The sequence below is a fragment of the Schistocerca piceifrons genome, chromosome 1, assembly GCF_021461385.2.
Source record: "Schistocerca piceifrons isolate TAMUIC-IGC-003096 chromosome 1, iqSchPice1.1, whole genome shotgun sequence".
In the NCBI taxonomy this organism is placed as follows: Eukaryota; Metazoa; Arthropoda; class Insecta; order Orthoptera; family Acrididae; genus Schistocerca; species Schistocerca piceifrons.
Genome location: NC_060138.1, coordinates 993,395,876 through 993,413,322, shown reverse-complemented (window position 1 = coordinate 993,413,322; position 17,447 = coordinate 993,395,876). Strand labels below are relative to the sequence as shown.

At 40.8% G+C, this 17,447-nt stretch overlaps 1 protein-coding gene across 1 annotated transcript in view; it reads left to right on the top strand.

Moving 5' to 3' along the window:
• LOC124779919 overlaps window positions 1–17,447 on the top strand; it is a 241,475-nt gene that overhangs the window by 49,685 nt on the left and 174,343 nt on the right. Inside the window, exon 2 of the mRNA XM_047253747.1 lies at window positions 9,004–10,586. Coding sequence (XP_047109703.1) covers window positions 9,015–10,586 — 1,572 coding nt within the window. The 5' untranslated portion in view covers window positions 9,004–9,014. The remainder of the gene's footprint in view (window positions 1–9,003; window positions 10,587–17,447) is intronic.

Sequence of the window (17,447 nt, the reverse complement as noted above, 5' to 3'; positions counted from 1 at the left end):
AGATGGGGGCTCTCGTCTTGCTGCTTCCATCACACCCAGTGGGGGAGCAGTGGCTCCCAACCCTCAGGGGAAGCTGATCTCCATACCCCAGCCGGAGATGCATCACTCTCATCCGGCTTCTAACACCAGGAAGGGGTTGCTCGGGATACTCCCTTCAAGAGCCAGTGGCTGAAGGAGCCATAGGCTGCTATTTGTAGGGCTTCATGGTCTTCTTCTGTCCCTGAAATTAACCCAAGAAAGTTGTCCAAACCCACCAAGGAGAAGAAAGACAAAAAAATTAGATGAAGGAAATTCAGCTGGTCTTCACACCACAGGATACCACAAATGATGCTGCTGCTGTGGCTGCAGCAGCAGCAGCAGCAGCAGCAGCAGCAGCAATCCTGATGGTCTCTGAGGCCCCAGATTGCACCACACATTTCTCAGGTCCCATGTGTGTGGCCATCACCACATCTCAGCTCGTGGCCGCAAGTGACACTACCTGTTTGGCCCTTTGATGTTCTCCCAGTTTAACAACAGCACGAGTCTACAGTGGAACTGTAGTGGATTTTTCCACCACCTTGTTGAGCTGCAACTTCCTTTAAGGTCCTCCCCTGCTTTCTGCATTGCCCTTGAGGAAACGGTTTCCAGCAATGTAGACCCCTGTCCTTTGTGGCTGCTGGGGATATTTTAAGAATCATGCCGATTATGACGGTGTATGAGGTGGAGTTTGCACATATGTTCTAAACTCTATATATAGTGTACTTGGGCCACTTGGTGAAACTTTGGAGGCTGTGACGTTCGGGCAGGAGTATTTCAGGATCTTATCTCCCTCCCTATGTCAGTGGTAAAGACATTGAAAACTTCCTGGCAGGTCTCTACTCTCTGTCCTGAATACTGGTGCCTCCATATACTTCAGTGTGGGATGTGGAACTTACTCGGCCATTGATCTTTCTATTTGCAGCTCTGGTCTTCTCTAATCCAACCACTGGAGGGTCCTCTACGACCTGTGTGGTAGTGAGAGCACTTACCAACCTTCCTGTCCCCCCCTCACCACTGTTTTCCTTGACTCCCATCTATATAGGCTCTCCATAGTGCTGACTGGGATGCTTTGACCTTCACTGTTGTACTGACCCCCCCCCACTAAATGGAGGCTTTGACAAGGCTCTCCAGAACGAAACGCAACAGCAGCCATTCTATTGGCAGCCGACTTAGCGACCCCATCTTATTTGGAATCCTCCCGTCAGTAAATAGTACCTTGGTGGACCTTGAAAAATAGATCATGGCACAAGTGGCATTCATCGATTGAATACCTCATTGCCTTTAAACATGTCAGTGCCCAAGGCTGCCACTTAATATAACGATGGAAACAAGAATGCTGGGAACGGTATGTTCCAACCATTGGGTCACGTGTGCCTCCTTCACCAGGTTGGATGAAGATCAGACGCCTCTGTGGATGGATACCGGTCCTCTGCAGGTGTATTTGGTATTTTGTGAATTGTGCTGTTTTCAGTGACCCAGATGTTGTAGCCAAAACATTTTTCTCTCCTTTATGCTCGAGCCTCCACACTGAGAACTATCAACCTGCCTTTTGTGTCCTTTTCACTACACGCCACCTGGAGCCCTATAATGCTCCACCCAGTGAGTGGAAATTCTTCAGTGCCTGAGCCCTTCACCCTGGTACAGCCTCAGGACCAGACCACATCCTCAACGAAATGCTCAAACACCAATCAATGGATTGTCAGCATCATCTCCTTACTATCTACAGCTGTATTTGGAGCAAGGGTGAGCTCCCATCTTAATGGTGCGAGAGCATCATTGTCCCAGTACTGAAATGGATAAGCAACCCCTAGAGATGGACAGCTATCACCCAATTAGTCTCACAAGTGTTTTCTGTAAGTTGCTTGAACGCATGGTGAGCTGGTGGCTGTGGTGGTTTCTTGAGTCTTGGGGCCTTTTGGCTCCGTCCCAGGGTGGTTCTTACCAAGGCTGTTCCACTTCCAATAATCTCATTTGCCTGGAATCTGTAATCCGGACAGGTTTTGACCAACATCAAACACCTTATTACTGTCTTCTTCAACCTACAAAAGACTTATGACATCACTTGGTAACACTGCATCCTCACTGCCTTACATGAGTATCATCTCCAGGACTCACTTCTGATTTGTCTCCAGAACTTCTTGTTGCACCATACTTTGCACATTTGAGTTAGTGCTTTCCACAGTATCTCGAGTATCCAAGAGAATGGGGTCTTGCAGGGCTCTGTATTAAGTGTCCCTGTCTTCTTAGTGGGCATCGATGCTCTAGCAGCAACTGTGGGTCTTCAGTATCACCCTCCTTCTATGCCGACAATTTTTGCTTTCACTATTGCTCCTTCAGTGTGGGTGTTGCTGAACAGTGACTGCAGGGCACCATGGAAAAGTGCAGTCATGGGCTCTCACTCATGGTGTTCAGTTTTCCACCACGAAGACACATGACATGCGCTTTTGTTGCCGTCATACTGTTTATCCACAACCACAACCTTACCTCGAAGGCCAATTACTCAATGTGGTAGAGACTTATCAATGTTTGGAGTGGTCTTTGACGCCTGGCTGACATGACTTCAATATCTTTGTCAACTTAAGCAGAGGTACGGCTATACTGTAATACTCTTTGCTGCCTCAGTAACACCATCTGGGGTGCAGACCGCACTACTCTTCTGCACCTTTATAAAGCTGTGATACTATCCCATCTTGATTATCAGAGTCTGGCGTATGGTTTGGCACCACCCTTAGCATTGTGGTCTCTGGACCCGGGCCGGCCGCGGTGGTCTCGCAGTTCTAGGCGCGCAGTCTGGAACTCTGCGACTGCTACGGTCGCAGGTTTGAATCCTGCCTCGGGCATGGATGTGTGTGATGTCCTTAGGTTAGTTAGGTTTAAGTAGTTCTAAGTTCTAGGGGACTGATGGCCACAGCAGTTGAGTCCCATAGTGCTCAGAGCCACCTCCCACCACCTCTGGACCCGATACATTACTGTGGAGTCCAACTTTCAAGAGGAGCCTTTTGATCTAACCCTGTGAACAGCTTACTCGTGGATGCTGAGGTCCCTTCACTACAGATCAGGTGCCAAAAACAGCTATTCAGTTATGCTATACATGTTTGCCGCTCACCTCAACATGCAAACAACTGTGACCTTTTTCATAGTAGGTAGGTCCACCTCCTACAGCAGAGACTTGGAACTGGAGTCACCATTGCAGTTTGACTACAGTGTCTCTGCTGTGAACTCCAATGTCCTCCACTGTTGCCTGTTGTCAGGGACCAGTCGTGTACATCCCCATGGCGTGTACCCTGATCTTGATCTGTCTTGATTTATGCTTGGGACCGAAAGAGTCAGTGTGTTTCACGATCTGTTCCTGGCTGTCCTCGATGCATTCTAGGTTCAGAAGTGCTGTACACTGATGGCGCAATGATTAATTAATGAACATACACAAATGCAAGGGGCAGTGAACTACATTCCTTGCTGAATGGATGCAGTGTCTCTGCTGAATTGGTGGTCATCAAACGAGCCCTTATCCATGCTCATTTTTGCGCTTGCAGGGCGCTTGTAATCTGTAGCGACTCTCTGAGCAGCCTTCAGGCCATAGACCAGTGCTATCCTCGTCACTCATTAGTCATGACTATCCAGGAGCTACTTTCTAACATCCATTGAGCTGGACGGCCAGTCTTTGTTGTTTGGATCCCTGGATATGTTGGGATCTCAGGGAATGAATATGCTGACCACTTGGTGCAAAGGTGGCTACCAGGATGCTGATTTTGGAAGTGGGGGGGGGGGGGGGGGGGTCCGAGGACTAGGCCTTTGGTCCACTAGACACCATCAGTTGTTGAATTTCTGGAACTCGGAATGGTTCGCCTTGGACTTCCCAAACAAACTGAGGGCAACGAAGGAGACCACAATCATGTGGCAGTCTTCCCTTTGCACTTCTCACAGTTTCTAATTGGAAGATAGTTGATTTGATATGGCTGCTAGCTGTTAGAGAGATGTTTAATTCACGTGAACTAAAGATTAAGAGAGATTAACAATTGCATAGAGAACTGTAGATTATAAAAGTATGCGTCTGTATTTCAGTATGAAAATATAATACCATTAATTTTCAAATTGCTTTCCTCATGTAACTGGTGAATCTGGATGTGAAGGTAGAAACAAGCTTATAGTAGATTAACAGTCTATAGAGGCCAGGTTAGGGACATGTGCAGTACATTGTTTTTATGGATTTTTGTGAATGAGTTATGTTGTATGTTTCCCTAGACCAGGTAATGAATTTTCATGCTTTCTGAGGTATCTGAGCTACGAGAGAAACTAAACCACACTGCTGCAGTAGGATACGCAATTTCATAAGTTTTCAAACAGGATATAATCTTGATAGTGTTGAGCACCATAGCTGATACTAATTTTAAAGATTGATGAAGCTGTATTATCACACTTTTATTGTCGTACAACCAGTTTCATTCGTAGACCATATTCAGGCTGCTGAGTTGTGTTACAGTAGTGATGTAGGTGGTCTGGTTGTTGTATGTAATATTACAGACCAAATCCAGCAACAATGATCACAAATATTTTGCCAACCACCTGGTGGAAGTACAGTGAACAGGCATGGCATGCTATGTATAGTTAAACTGCATACAGTTTACTATATGCAGTGTGCCATACCTACTCACCACACTTCCTTAAGGCAATTGATGCATGTTTGTGATAATTGTTTTTGGACTTCGTCCTTAACATTGCATGTTGTTGTTGTTGTTGTTGTTGTCGTCGTCGTCGTCTTCAGTCCAGAGACTGGTTTGATGCAGCTCTCCATGCAACTCTATCCTGTGCAAGGTCTCCCAGTACCTACTACAACCTACATCCTTCTGAATCTGTTTAGTGTACTCATCTCTTGGTCTCCCTCTGCGATTTTTACCCTCCACGCTGCCCGCCAATACTAAATTGGTGATCCCTTGATGCCTCAGAATATGCCCTACCAACAGATTCCTTCTTCCAGTTAAGTTGTGCCACAAATTTCTCTTCTCTCCAATTCTATTCAATACCTCCTCATTAGTTATGTGATCTACCCATCTAATCTTCAGCATTCTTCTGTAGCACCACATTTTGAAAGCTTCTATTCTCTTCTTGTCTAAACTATTTATCGTCCATGTTTCACTTCCATACATGGGTACACTCCATACAAATACTACTTTCAGAAACGACTTCCTAACACTTAAATCTATACTCGATGTTAACAAATTTCTCTTCTTCAGAAACACTTTCCTTGCCATTGCCAGTCTACATTTTATATCCTCTCTACTTCAACCATAATCAGTTATTTTGCTCCCCAAATAGCAATACTCATTTACTAGTTATTAGGAAAGCAAAAAGTCTGTGGTATGCAGATAGAATAGCTAAGTCTCAGGATAAAATTAAAACCATATGATCAGTCGTAAAGGAAGTGGCTGGTCTGCAGAGACAGGTCGAGGATATAGAATCAGTGCGTGGTGGGAATGTCCGTGTTACTGATAAGTCACATATATGTACAGTATTTAATAATCACTTTCTGAATATAGCAGGTGAACTAAATAGAAACCTAGTCCCAACAGGGAATCATATAGCGCTCGTAGAAAAAAGTGTTCACAGACTGTTACCGGAAATGCTCCTCCATGATACTGACAATAGGGAGATTGAGTTAATAATTAAATCACTAAAGACCAAGAACTCTCATGGATATGATGGGGTATCTAGCAGAATACTGTTCCATGTATGTTAGCCCAGTACTTACAAGGGAACCTCCCCATCACACCCCCCCTCAGATTTAGTTGTAAGTTGGCACAGTGGATAGGCCTTTAAAAACTGAACACAGATCAATCGAGAAAACAGGAAGAAGTTGTGTGGAACTATGAAAAAATTAAGTAAAATATACAAACCGAGTAGTCCATGAGCAAGATAGGCCACATCTAGGAAAATGTGAAATCAGGAGCGCCGTGGTCCCGTGGTTAGCGTGAGTAGCTGCGGAAGAAGAGGTCCTTGGTTCAATTTTTCCCTCGACTGAAAATTTTACTTTCTTTATTTTCGCAAAGTTACGATTTGTCCGTTCGTTCATTGACGTCTCTGTTCACTGCAATAAGTTTGGTGTCTGTCTTTTGCGACCGCACCACAAAACCGTGCGATTAGTAGACGAAAGGACGTGACTCTCCAATGAGAACCGAAAGCATTTGATCGCAAGGTCATAGGTCAACCTATTCCTCCACAGCAAAACACGTCTGATATATTCTATACGACACTGGTGACGGCATGTGCGTCACATGACAGGAATATGTTGTCGACTCACCTAACTCGTACACTTAGCGAATGGGTAAAAAGATTCTTCTACCTTGCCCGATTTAGGTTTTCTTGTGGATGTGACAATCACTCCCAAAAAAGTGATGAAAACATAAGAGTTTGTCACATAAACTGAAAATAAAAAATTAAACTTTTCACTCGAGGGAAGACTTGAACCCAGGACCTCTCGTTCCGTAACTGCTCTTGCTAACCACGGGACCACGGCGCTACTTGACCTACATTGTCCTTGATGTTGCCTATGTTGAACATGGACTACTCAGTTTGTATATTTTACTAATTTTTTTTTATAGTTCCACACAACTTCTTCCTGTTTTCTCGATTGATCTGTGTTCAGTTTTTCAAGGCCTATCCACTGTGCCAACTTATAACTAAATCTGAGGGGGGTGCGATGGGGTGGTTCCCTTGTTAGCCATAGCTGTAACTTTTCCTTTAGGAGTGGTCGGTTTCCTGACCGATTAAAGTACTTGGTAGTGAAGCCACTTTATAAAAAGGGAGACAGGGATAATGTTGATAATTATAGATCTATTTCTATGCCATTGGTGTTGGCTAAAGTTATCGAGAGGGTTGTATATACAAGGTTACTGCAGCATTTAAATTCACATAATTTGCTGTCAAATGTACAGTTTGGTTTTAGAAATGGCTTAACAACTGAAAATGCTATAGTCTCTTTTCTCTGTGAGGTTTTGGACGGATTAAATAAAAGGTTGCGAATGTTAGGTGTTTTCTTTGATTTAACGAAGGCTTTGACTGTGTTGACCACAAAATATTACTGCAGAAGTTGGAACATTATGGAGTAAGGGGAGTAGCTTACAATTGGTTCGCCTCTTACTTTAAGAACAGAAAGCAGAAGGTAATTCTCCGCAATATTGAGAGTGGTAATGATGTTCAGTCCCAGTGGGGCACTGTTAAATTGGGCGTTCCCCAAGGATCGGTGCTGGGGCCACTGCTGTTTCTTATTTATATAAATGATATGCCTTCTAGTATTACATGTGATTCAAAAATATTTCTGTTTGCTGATGACACCAGCTTGGTAGTGAAGGATCTTGTGTGTAATATTGAAACATTATCGAATAATGTAGTTAATGAAATACGTTCGTGGCTTGTGGAAAATAATTTGATGCTAAAGCACAGTAAGACTCAGTTTTTACAGTTTCTAACTCACAATTCAACAAGAACTGATATTTTAATCAGACAGAATGGGCATGTTATAAGCGAGATGGAACAGTTAAAGTTCCTAGGCGTACGGATAGATAGTAAGCTGTTGTGGAAAGCCCATGCTCAGGAGCTTGTTCAGAAACTAAATGCCGCTTTATTTACCATTAGAACAGTATCTGAAATAAGTGACATTTCAACACTGAAAGTAGTCTACTTCGCATATTTTCATACGCTTATGTCATGTGGTATTATTTTATGGAGTAATTCTTCTAATTCAAAAAGGGTATTTTCGTCTCAAAAACGGGCTGTTCGAGCTATGTGTGGCGTAAGTTCGAAAACCTCTTGTCGACCCCTATTCAATAGTCTAGGAATTTTGACATTGCCCTCACAGTATATATTTTCTTTAATGTAGTTTGTTGTTAGCAATATTAGCTTATTCCTAAGAGTTAGCAACTTTCACTCAGTTAATACTAGGCAGAAATCAAATCTGCATGTGGAATGCACTTCCTTGACTCTTGTGCAGAAAGGAGTGCAGTATTCTGCTGCATCCATTTTCAATAAGCTACCACAAGAACTCAAAAATCTTAGCAGTAGCCCAAACGCTTTTAAGTCTAAACTGAAGAGTTTCCTCATGGCTCACTCCTATTCTGTCGAGGAGCTCCTAGAAGAGCTAAAAAATTAAGCAAATTCCAGTGTTACATTCTTGATTTTCTTTATTTAAACTAACGACGTGTCGCCTGAATATGTTTCTTATATTTCATTTTATCTGTTTCTACAATCTACAACTGAATATGTTTCTTATATTTCATTTTATCTGTTTCTACAATCGTGTTACAATTTCATGTATTGACTCGTTCCATGACCATGGAGACTTCTCCTTAATGTGGTCCTATGGAACAATAAATAAATAAATAAATAAATAAATACTACTTTAAATGTCTCATTTCCTAATCTAATTTCTGCAGCATCACCCACTTTAATTAGACTACATTCCATTATTCTCGTTTTGCTTTTGTTGATGTTCATCTTATATCCTCCTTTCAAGATACTGTCCATTCCATTCAACTGCTCTTCCAGGTCCTTTGCTGTCTCTGACAGGATTACAATGTCATCGGCGAACCTCAACATTTTTATTTCTTCTCCATGGATTTTAATTCCTACTCCAAATTTTTCTTTTGTTTTCTTTACTGCTTGCTCAATATACAGATTGAATAACATCGGGGAGAGGCTACGACCCTGTCTCAATGACAACAAAACCATTTACATCATGAAACAACATCGCAACCTGAAGACGTTGTAAAGAATGAAACCGGTTGTAGTACAATAAGTGTGTCATAATACAGCTGAGGTAGTTTTCATTAATCATTAACATTTTTGAAAAGCATTTGTTTTGTATCAAGGAGTTCATTAGCTACGACAGACAAACTTCATAAGATATGAGGATAAACAGGCGGTGAGATGTGTATTTACACAGTAAAAATATGTTTTGTGCAGATAAAATTTGTTTTGTTTTCTTTGTTGCAGAAATCAACAAAATGGCAGAAGCGTTTTTACTTCAGCAAGGACACACAAGGGAAAAATTGATGGAAGAAGCCATGCATATTCAAAGAATCATTCCAGAGAGAAATATTGATGAGATATATTCATCACTTGAAACTTTCTTTGATGATCCAAAGAGGGTACAGAGAGTTGTGCTCAAATTTTTAGACCATGTAAGGGAAGACAAAGACACTGCTGGTGAGGCCACTGAAGAGTTACCTAAGAGAGCTAGGAAAAGAAACTATGATGCTGATCGTAATCAACCATCTACATCAGGAATTCCACCAAAAAAGCCTTCTAAAATTCATGTTAAGAGTGATGCAAATGAAGACAACAAGACTGAGAATGTTGGTGTGTCAACACACAGTGATTCTCGTCCAGCAGAGAGTGACAAAGTTACCATAGCAGATGGGCTGGATGTAGTTTTAGATCAGTGTAATTTGGTGAATAGAAGTGATTCAGTTAGTGATGTTAGTTCAGAAAGTGACAAGTTTAATGAAATTAAGGAATATTTGTGGGAAAATGAAGGATTTGCATTCTCATCTGAAGACGAACCTGAACTTTCTGATCCAGATGTGATGGATCCTAGTTCTGAACCAGTTAAGAATGTCAATGCAAGACAGAGGGATGAAGTAAGTAATGAACCATCAACCTCTTTTTGGGACCCTACAGTTCCAAGACATACTGGAAATGGAAATCATAAGAACACACTTGACAGGAACCTTCCAGTTGATTTGACACTGCCTGGACCATCTACTGCAAACTATGATGATTTACTTGCTCCTCCTCAACTTGATGACAGCGATATTGTATGCATTGACATTAATGGGGTGGATGATGAAAAGAAACAAGCATATTACAATTCTCTCATTGAAATTTTCCCTGATGCTCAGAAGGATTTTCTGAGAGCCATATGCGATAAATGTTCACAAGATGCCGACTGGTTAAGTAATGCTATATCAGGTTTATTGGAAAATGGTTACCCAAAAGCTGCAGATAGCAGTGAACAAGAAGGGGAGCAAGCAGCAAACCAGAAACTTTCTGGAAGAACAGAAGAAGAAAAGAAAATGATAATAGATGAAAATTATACTAATCTGCTTGCTATATTTCCAAATGCTGATCCAACTTATATAAGAGAGACCTGTGAACAGATTGCAGATGATGAAGATGCAATGAAAAAATTTGTTAGTGACACTTTAGAAAGTGGCAAGTATCCAACATTAGCAGAGTATGAGGAACGAATGAAAGTAATGGAAATTAGAGAGAAGTATCTCAAGAATTTCAAAATTGAAGAGTTTCTGGAAATTTTTCCTGATCCTTTTAAGTACTTCTTTGAAGAAAAAAAAAATGATGAAAAAGAGTCTGAGTTAAGTTTAAATTACCTAAAATCCCGTTACAGAAAAATACGTATAGTAGTTTTGCAAGAATATTTGATGAAAAATAAATACAGTCTCACTAAAGCATGTGCAGAGTTAGACAAATGCCGAAATTTTATGAAATCAAAGCGTGGTGAACATGAAATACAGTACAATGAAAAAGACATGAAGAATATTCCATTTATGCAGGAGGTAAGTGTTCTGTATTATTATTCAAATATTATTAATTTTGAAATTTCTGTGGATATAATTTTATGTAAGAGTATTCTGGTGTACGTATTATTTTGTATGATAGAATTATTCCCTTACTGGCTCGGCTCATAATTAAAGGCTCTGAGGTGGAGCCGCCCCAAAATATATGTTAAAGTAAATTTCGCAAGAACGTATTACATAATTTAAATGATCAGGACAAATTTCGCATATTTCCCATTCAGATTAAAATAACGACGGTCAACATGTTTGGAACTGTTTGTATTGATCGATGTTTTCCAAACGGTTAGTAGTGTTTAGGCTGCGCCTTGGAACGTCCATAAGCTGCATGTAGTAGCGGTTTGGGGGCGTGGCTTCTACATAGTACTGCTCTTTATGGGCGACCCGAAGGCTCAGAGCTTGCAACCTAAGGGTTTCATACCAACCACCACACGTTTTTCACATTCCACTATCTATGTAATAAAGGAATTTAGAGCGGCCGAAACTTCGCTATCCAATTTCTGTCTCTGCACATGTCTACTATGCTTCAATGCGTCATTAATTGACGTTTAGTATTATTGTTTTGATAATGTTTCACGTAGTTGTTTTGTTTCTGCCATTGGCTATTTTATCCATATTTAGAATAAGTTTGCAAATAGCTCGCCAGAATGCACTAGACTACAGTAACATAACAGTACTGCCATCTAGCGAGAGTTTCATAAGTGATTAGAGGACAAAGTGCGCGAAATTTGTCCCATTACTTTACTTTCCTTGCTTGCTGATGCTGACTGCTTTTGTTGATACTGTGTGATATTAGCAAGTTTCTTTTTCGGAGTGTATTTTGCAAGATTTTAGTAAGTTTTACTTGCTTGTGAATATCTGCGACATACTGCGAGTGTGAAACCAGTGCAATATGAATTCAATGTGCAATTTAATAGGTAAAAACTTGGAACACGGCCATAGGATGAAAGTGAAAGAACTTGGTGCACCCAGACCCGATCTAATGATCAATCAAGAACAGAAACAGTGCAAATCTAGGCAAGGATACAAACACAGTTTTAATAGAGCAATGTACGATGCAGCTGAGTGGTTGTGTGGTTGTGCATTTTTCTGTTTCACCTGTCTTCTTACAAATAGTACTGATAGTGCCTGGACTGAAACTGGTATCACTGACTTAAAGAATTTTCGCGCAAAGGTGAAAAAACAGCGAAAAATGTTTAAATGGTTTCATTGAGTTTTCAGTGCTAGGGAAAGTGGATATTATTTGCCAATTAGACAGTGCTTACCGCCGTAATATAAAGATTATAATGAAAATGTATCAAAAAATCGGTATATTCTGGGTAAACTTGATAGACTGTATTAAATTTTGCATCAAATTCGAGCTTGCCTTAAGGGGCCACGATGAAACAGAGGATTCCAAAAACCCAGGAATTTTTCGAGGATTAGTCAGTCTTATGGCAGAACTGGACTGCGTCTTGAAGCAGCTCATTGAGAAATCAGAAAACCGTGTTTTCTTAGGCCTATTGAAGATAATTCAAAATGAACTCCTGGAATCAATTTATGAGGTATGCCTCAATCTCATCAGGAGTGAACTGTCAAAGGCAAACTTTCTCGCAATAGAAGTTGATGAAACTACTGACTGTGCAAATTTGTCACAATTGGTCCTAATAATTTGCTATGAGCTACTGGGACAAATAAATGAAAGATTTATTTCCTTTGTACGCCCAAAAAGTCACAGTGCAGATGATGTAACTGCGGCTGTTCTCTGCGAGCTAGAGAAAATGAATGTACATGAAACACTTGAAAAACTGATAGCTCAGTGTTATGATGGTGCTCCTGTTATGAGTGGCCATAAAAGTGGAGTTCAAACTAGAATTAGAGAAATGTACAGGAATGCTCACTTTGTTCGCTGTTACGCCCATCAGTTAAATTTAATTGTTGAACGTTGTGTGACGGGCAATAAACAAGTGCGGATCTTCTTTAGCAACTTGGAAGGAATTTCCACCTTCTTTTCCCGGTCTTCTAGCCGTACAGCCATTCTTGACGAAGTAGTGATTAAGTGTATTCCTACCTGTCCTCAGTCCATCAGTTGTTGTTGTTGTGGTCTTCAGTCCTGAGACTGGTTTGATGCAGCTCTCCATGCTACTCTATCCTGTGCAAGCTTCTTCATCTCCCAGTACCTACTGCAATCTACATCCTTCTGAATCTGCTTAGTGTATTCATCTCTTGGTCTCCCTCTACGATTTTTACCCTCCACGCTGCCCTCCAGTACTAAATTGGTGATCCCTTGATGCCTCAGAACATGTCCTACCAACCGATCCCGTCTTCTGGTCGAGTTGTGCCACAAACTTCTCTTCTCCCCAATCCTGTTCAATACTTCCTCATTAGTTATGTGATCTACCCATCTAATCTTCAGCATTCTTCTGTAGCACCACATTTCGAATGCTTCTATTCTCTTCTTGTCCAAACTATTCCATCAGATGGAATTTTAAATCACAGGGCGTAACCACTGTGTACAAATACCAAAAGGAAATTGTTAAGTGCCTAGAAAGAATTATTGATGATGATGCCAGTGATTACAAGACAATAAACAAGGCCATGGGACTGAAGGGTTTCCTGCAAGACGAAGATTTCCTCTTCTGGTTAAATTTTTTTAATACAGTCATGCCTCATTGTGACATTCTCTTTAATCAACTGCAGCAGAGGAATATTGATGCAGTGAAAACTGCTGAATATGTATCGCACTTTGCAGATTCTATCCAGCAAATTAGGGCCTCACTTGCACAGAACACCAATATCTCACTTGAAACTGACGATTGCTGGGAACAGGTAGTACCAACTGCAAAACGGGGACGTTTCACAGAATCAAGATTAGTGTGTGCACGAAACATTTGCAATCTCATCACAACTCAGGTCAGAGAACGATTCAGTTTCAATGATCATTTATCCATTGCACAGCTGTTTGATCCATCGTTGTTTGCAAAACATGAAGCTATTTTTCGGAAAAAGAGCTTAAAATAGCTGTTAATTTGTTCAATTTACAGTCTTCAGATCTACGTCATGAACTGAACGTGTTATACAGCCGAAAAGATTTTATGGAGGCGTCAGGTGCTTTGACCTTGTTGAACTTTCTTTACGATAACAATCTGGCTAAAGCTTTTCCTGAAAGTGTAAAACTTCTGCAAATAATAGTAACCTTTCCTATGACGACCGGAGAGGCAGAAAGCTGCTTCTCTACGTTAAAGCGAGTGAAAACATTCATGCGCAACACTATGAATGAGGACAGACTTTGTATGCTTGTAATGTGTTCCCTAGAAAAAGAATTACTGAATCAGCCAAATTTGAATGAAATGGTCATAGACCATTTTGCTGCGCAGAAGGGGAGACAAGCTGAGTTCGTCTATAAACAAATGAATTGAGGTAAGCAAAAGTGCATTCATAATTGATAAGAGTTATTTCTTTATATTAAGTCCTACTGAGCCTATTAAGTGAAATGAGTAAAAAAAGGATAGTGTCATGTTTAGCCAGTCATAAACGTGATGACATTTTCCGAAACAAATCACTTTTGGTATCGGTACAGTGTGTTGCGCTACAGTGTCACATTTTGTGTACTTTAGCACAACAAACCATACTAAAAATGACATATTTTGGAGAGATCTTTAATGCGTTACTTCACATAAATGGGTATTTTCATAATACGCAATAAATACCAACATGCTTGCTTCTCGGACATGTGAATTAATATGGCAGTTGCATGGATTGCTCATGCCACCCAGTCACAGCACAAGACCTGTAACATCACCAAAACATCACAGTATCGTCATGCAAATTCATAAACTTCGAGCTTTGGAGGTAAACCACAATAAACGCCTTAAGTTTAGAACTGAAAACACCAAAAATATTAAGCAGCCACAAAGTTAACATTCATCGCATTAAAGATCTCTCCGAAACGCGTCTTTTCATATGATTTGCTGCAAAGTGTCAGAAAATGTAATGATGACATATAAAAACACTAACCAAAGATTTTAACTCAAAGTTAGCTTCTAATGATATTTAATACCTGATTATAGAAGATACAGTATGTAAAATTATGGGTAGAGAGTGATGTGCCCACCCCCCTCCCCCTGAATTCGTAGTCGTTTATGTCAGACTAATCTGTAGCGTAACCCGAGGTCTATGTTGGCTCCGATCGATAAATACCGCAGCCTTCCCCAGTATATAAACCACAAGCCGCACCTGTTCCCTTATGTAGTGCAATATTATGGTCATGGATATTTCAGCATGGCAATAATAAACAAAAATGAGGAAAGGCAACCACTCACCCATTACTAATTGATGTGCAACATATAGATACATGTAACAGTGCAGGTTTTGCATTTTTTGAGTTACTACTCTTTTTCTGGTTTAAACACACACGAGTACACAGATACAAAACAATCTACTCACTTATGGTCATAACAACACTACTTATGAGTTGGTCCTCAGGCTGACAGGAGTGAGAGGAAAGGGAACTAGTGTTTCTGGCAACTGGGTGGAGGGCTAGATTTGCCTGGCAAGGGGATTGAGTAAATAGGCAGGAGAAGAGAAGATAGCTGGCTCACAGTGGCAGTTTTAAAATGACTGCAATATGTGATGGTTGCCACAACAAAGGGGGTGCGGTGGGGAAATTGGACAATAGATAAGACGATTTGGACATGAAGGGAATAGTGTGGGAAAGGTAAGGATAAAGAATGGAAAGTCGACTAGGGAGAGTTTTGGCTAGAGGGATTTTGAGAATAAATGATATGTTAGTGAGTGAGATACAAATGGTTCAGTTACTGAAAAAAACTGCTGAAATCTTTGGTGTTGTGGTTTTCCAAAGCCAAACCAATACAGTGCTAACACTCACTGTTGTGAAAATTGTTACTGTCTGACCATTGGAGCAACACTAGTGTACTTAGCGGTAAGAAAACAGTCTTAGGATTAACGTTCATTTCTTATTACTTATCTACTTATTTAATGAAACAGTTATGGTAGTTTTACCTTCTGAGCATTAGTAAATTATTGAAACACATGAATGATTGTGAAATAAATGTGAAACAGCCGAATCTCACTGATTCTGGATCATATGCTAAAACTTATTCATGAGGAAATTCTTTCATATGTGTGTATAATTGCAGCTTGTACTGCTGAAATTGAGAGATTATAAACACTTAAAATGTAAGCATACATTTCTATTGTTGTCTGTTCTTACAAGGCACATTCAGTAAGTAATATTTTGTTCTGAAAGCAGATTCTTTTTATTCAAGTTTCCAATACACCATATTGTTTACAAAACCCCATTCTTCAGTACAGTCTGTTTTCAAAACAACATCCTTATGCCACCTTACTGGAGGGCCTATATGCGTGCATGGTACCACTCTACTGATCAACATTGAAGCTGGAAGGTGAGAGATCTGGGCTCTAGGGCGGACGAAAGAGAACAATCCAGTGAATATTTGTGAGCTCCTTTGGGGTGTGCAGACTTGTGTGAGGCCTCATGTTGTCACGAAGAAGGAGAAGTTTGTTTGCGTTTTTGTGGCAGCGAACACTCTGAAGCCGTTTCTTCAATTTCCTGAGAGCGGCACAGTAAACTTCACAATTTGCTGTTGCACCATGAGGGAGGATATCAAACAGAGTAACCCCTTCAGAGTTCCAGAAGACCGTCGCCATGACTTTACTGCTGAGGATGCGACTGTAAACTTTTTCTTTGAAGGGGAGGTGGTGTGGCACCACATCCTGGATTGCCATTTTGCTTCCTATTCAAGGTGGTGAACCCATGTTTCATTGCCTGTGACAATGTTCAACAAAAGATTGTCACAGTCAGCCTAGTAACTTGCAAGCAATTCCACACAGATAGCCTTTCATTGCTCTTCGTGGTCTTCTGTTAGCCAGTGAGGAACCCCCTTTGAGTACCCCATTTGGTGGACGAGTGTGTCGGCACTACCAACATTTATGTCCAGTTGTGCAACAAGGTGTCTGATTGTGATCTGCAGATCACCTCGAACGAGAGTGTCCGGACATTACAACATTGCAGGGGCCACTACTGTGTGCAGCTGGCCAGCACACAGGAGATCGAACAAGTTTGCTCGACTTCGTTGCGATGGTGACAGACACCTCACACAATGGGTCACCGTGCTTTTTTGTCATTGCCAGGCCTCTGCAGACATTCTACAATTGCATATGAATATCAGCGATGCACTGGTTTTCCACCAAAAGAAATTAAGTGATGGCTCTCTGCTTTAAATGCCTCTCCATAACAGACACCATTTTGGAGGCTACGTGTAGTGCCATCACCTGTTGGAACTTCGTGAAACTGTAGGAGATAAAGCGGGAATATTCCAGTGTCTCACAACAAATTATGCATTTGTAACCGAAATTGGCCAAGGGAAAACAAAGTGTTGCATTACTTATTGAACGTCCTTTGTATTATGGTAGGTACTTTCCTTGGCAGTTAATACTTTTGTATGGAGTCAAATGATTTGCATGTCTTTACACTTGACTTTCCAGTGCACAAATGTTTATGTGAATGTAACTACCTTTGATTTAAAAAAAGTGTTGGAAAGTCTTGCCATTTGTGGCTCAGATGTAGCAATAATAGTGGAATTGGTTTCTTTCATATTGGGAAACAGTTTTCTTATTTTGGACATTTTATCATCACATTTATGTGTGGTTGTCCCTTCGGGTACAGTTGTGTTTGCTTATTTGATATGTTAAATAATGTAGATATTGCATTCCTTACAAGTTTCCTATGTCCACATTCACTGGTTTAACTGGGAGAGTATTCAACAGAACTTCAGTTGTTGAGTAGGAGTAGGAAACATCTTTCTGCAAAAGGACAGGTTT